The 2,378-nt window shown below is 66.2% G+C and overlaps 1 protein-coding gene across 1 annotated transcript; it reads left to right on the top strand.

Moving 5' to 3' along the window:
• The first annotated feature begins 208 nt into the window (after positions 1-208).
• On the top strand, positions 209-2,154 carry LOC127324603 (uncharacterized). Its single transcript, XM_051352249.2, has one exon. It carries the CDS (start codon positions 375-377, stop codon positions 1,926-1,928), a length of 1,554 nt encoding a protein of 517 aa, XP_051208209.1. The 5' UTR covers positions 209-374; the 3' UTR covers positions 1,929-2,154.
• Positions 2,155-2,378: the final 224 nt, after the last annotated feature.

Here is a 2,378-nt window from a genome sequence, read left to right as displayed (position 1 = left end):
CGCGCCCTTTGTGGCCGGAAGAAGGTGCCATGCGGGCGGCGCTAGTCAGCCGGCGATCCCGGCGGGTCGGCTGTCGCGGCACGAGGAACGGAAGGTGGGCGGCACTTGGATCCGATCCCCACGTTTTCATCCCGCCAAGTCAGCATCCTCACGCGCCACGCCGCGCGTCTCCAGCCACCATTTAACGCTTCCCCTCGCACCACCACCACTTGTACTCTACTTGCCTCGCATCCGATCCGACGACGAACGCCCATCCCCACCACTCTCCTCATCCTCCATCCAGCTAACGCTCCCCTCCACGTACCATCGGCCCCTTCCTCCCTCCATCTACCTGCCGCAGCGGCCGGCCGGTGCCCACCCGCGCGCGCGCGCGCATGGACCGCGCGGCCGACGCGACGGCCGCGGCGCTGGGCGCCTGGGCCTCCGTCCGGGGATTCTTCACCCCGGCCACGCTCTTCATCGTCGTCAACCTCGTCATCGGCACCATCGCCCTCAGCTCCCGCTTCCAACACCGCCGACGACGCGGCAACGACGACGGTCAGCACCACCACCAACAGCACCAACAACAGCCGTTCCACCACGACCAGGAGGACCGGTACTACGACGACCAGCGGCAGCATCACCAGCAGCAGCAGCAGTACGTGCCGCCACCGCCCGCGCCCGAGCCGCTCGCGCGCACCTCGTCCGTGCTCGACCGGCTCCGCTCCATCGGCCTCTACCGCTTCCGCTCCGGCGACTTCCCGCCCGAGTACGCCGCGGGGACGGACAGCATGGCGGCTCCCGCGCCGGACAGCGGAGACGCGCACCACGCCAGGAGCCGCTCGGAGCCTGCGCCCGCGCCCGCGCGGGAGGTCAAGAGGAGGCCCAAGAAGCCGTCCAGATCGGACACCAGGTTTAATCCCGAGGTGGTGGCTCCGCCGCCCGCGCCCGCGGCTCGGCTGGTCCAGCCGGCCGTGCTGGAGGAGGACGACCACGATGATGTCGAGCATGAGGAGGAGGAGTACGCGAGGGCGGACGAGTTCACCGACAGCAACTTCACCACGCCGCCCGAGGAGGAGGAGAGCTTGTACCGAGAGGAGTACGTCCCTCCCCTCCGGCCCGCGCCGCTGCCCCGCGCGCCGTCCGTCCTGGAGCGCCTACGCTCCTTCGGCATGCCCGGCTTCCTCTCCACCGACCATGCAGCCGGCCACGCCGTGGAGGACGTGCACACGGACAACAACTACTTCACCACACATAATCATCAGCACCAGCAGCCACCGGCGCAGGAGCCTGAGGAAGAGGAGGAGCACTTGTACCGAGAGGAGTACGTCCCTCCCCTCCGGCCCGCGCCGCTGCCCCGCGCGCCGTCCGTCCTGGAGCGCCTCCGCTCCTTCGGCATGCCCGGCTTCCTCTCCACCGACCATGCGGCCGACCACGCCGTGGAGGACGTGTACACGCACAACAACAACTTCAGCACGCATCATCATCAGCAGCAGCAGCCGCCGGCGCAGCCTGAGGAGGAGGAGCAGTACTACCGGGAGGAGTACGTCCCACCCCCGCGGCCCGCGCCGCTGCCGCGCGCGCCGTCCGTGCTGGAGCGGCTCCGCTCCTTCGGCCTCTCCCGCTTCCGCTCCGGCGAGGTCGACGCCGCGGCCGCCGTGGCGGAGCTCGAGCAGAGCCACCACGCCACGCAGTACAGCAGGAGCCGGTCGGAGCCGTCGAGGGAGCAGAGCGCCAGGGGCAAGAAGCTGCAGCAGGAGTCCGCCGAGGCGAGGATGAGCAAGTCGGGCTCGGTGGCGAGGAAGCCAGCGCCGGTGGAGCCGGAGGCCGAGGCGGGCGGCGTGGACGCGCGGGCCGACGACTTCATCAACAGCTTCAGGAAGCAGCTCCAGCTGCAGCGGCTCAACTCGCTGCTCAACTACAAGGACATGCTCAACCGCGGCGCCTAGCTATCGCTAGCTACCATGGCCGTGCAGCTCAGCTCGCTGGAGCCTGGAGATCGAAGAGACCTGCTGATCCATAGCGATTAATCAATTAATACACGCGCCTGCGATTAAGCGCCTGTTAGTACTGTGGTGCCGATTAACCTGTTAATTACTTGCACATTTCGGTTTTGTTTTCTCTCCCTGTCTGTTGTTGTTTAACATGGCATCATGCATCCATCTTCCGAGCTGAGAGGGACACTGACAGATTGCTTAGCGGAGGTAGGCGTTGATGAGTGAACAGTGTGAGTGATGTTAAGGCTCTGCCCGCCTACGTGCGCTGATGGCGCCCGGTGGTTTGTGCGTCTCTTTCTCCTCTCTCTCCTTCCCATGATCTTTCGCTGTTTTGCTCCCTTTGGCCTCGAAAATGAAATTTCGTGCACCCAATCGACGAGCCCCAGGAGCCAAAATCAATGA

The sequence above is a fragment of the Lolium perenne genome, chromosome 1, assembly GCF_019359855.2.
Source record: "Lolium perenne isolate Kyuss_39 chromosome 1, Kyuss_2.0, whole genome shotgun sequence".
Lineage (NCBI taxonomy): Eukaryota > Viridiplantae > Streptophyta > Magnoliopsida > Poales > Poaceae > Lolium > Lolium perenne.
The sequence above is the reverse complement of the archived record's forward strand: the minus strand, read 5'-3'. Positions and strand labels throughout refer to the sequence as shown.

Coding starts and splice junctions, on each gene's coding strand:
- LOC127324603 (XM_051352249.2), top strand. CDS start 375: ATGGACCGCGCGGCCGACGCGACGGCCGCGGCGCTGGGCGCCTGGGCC.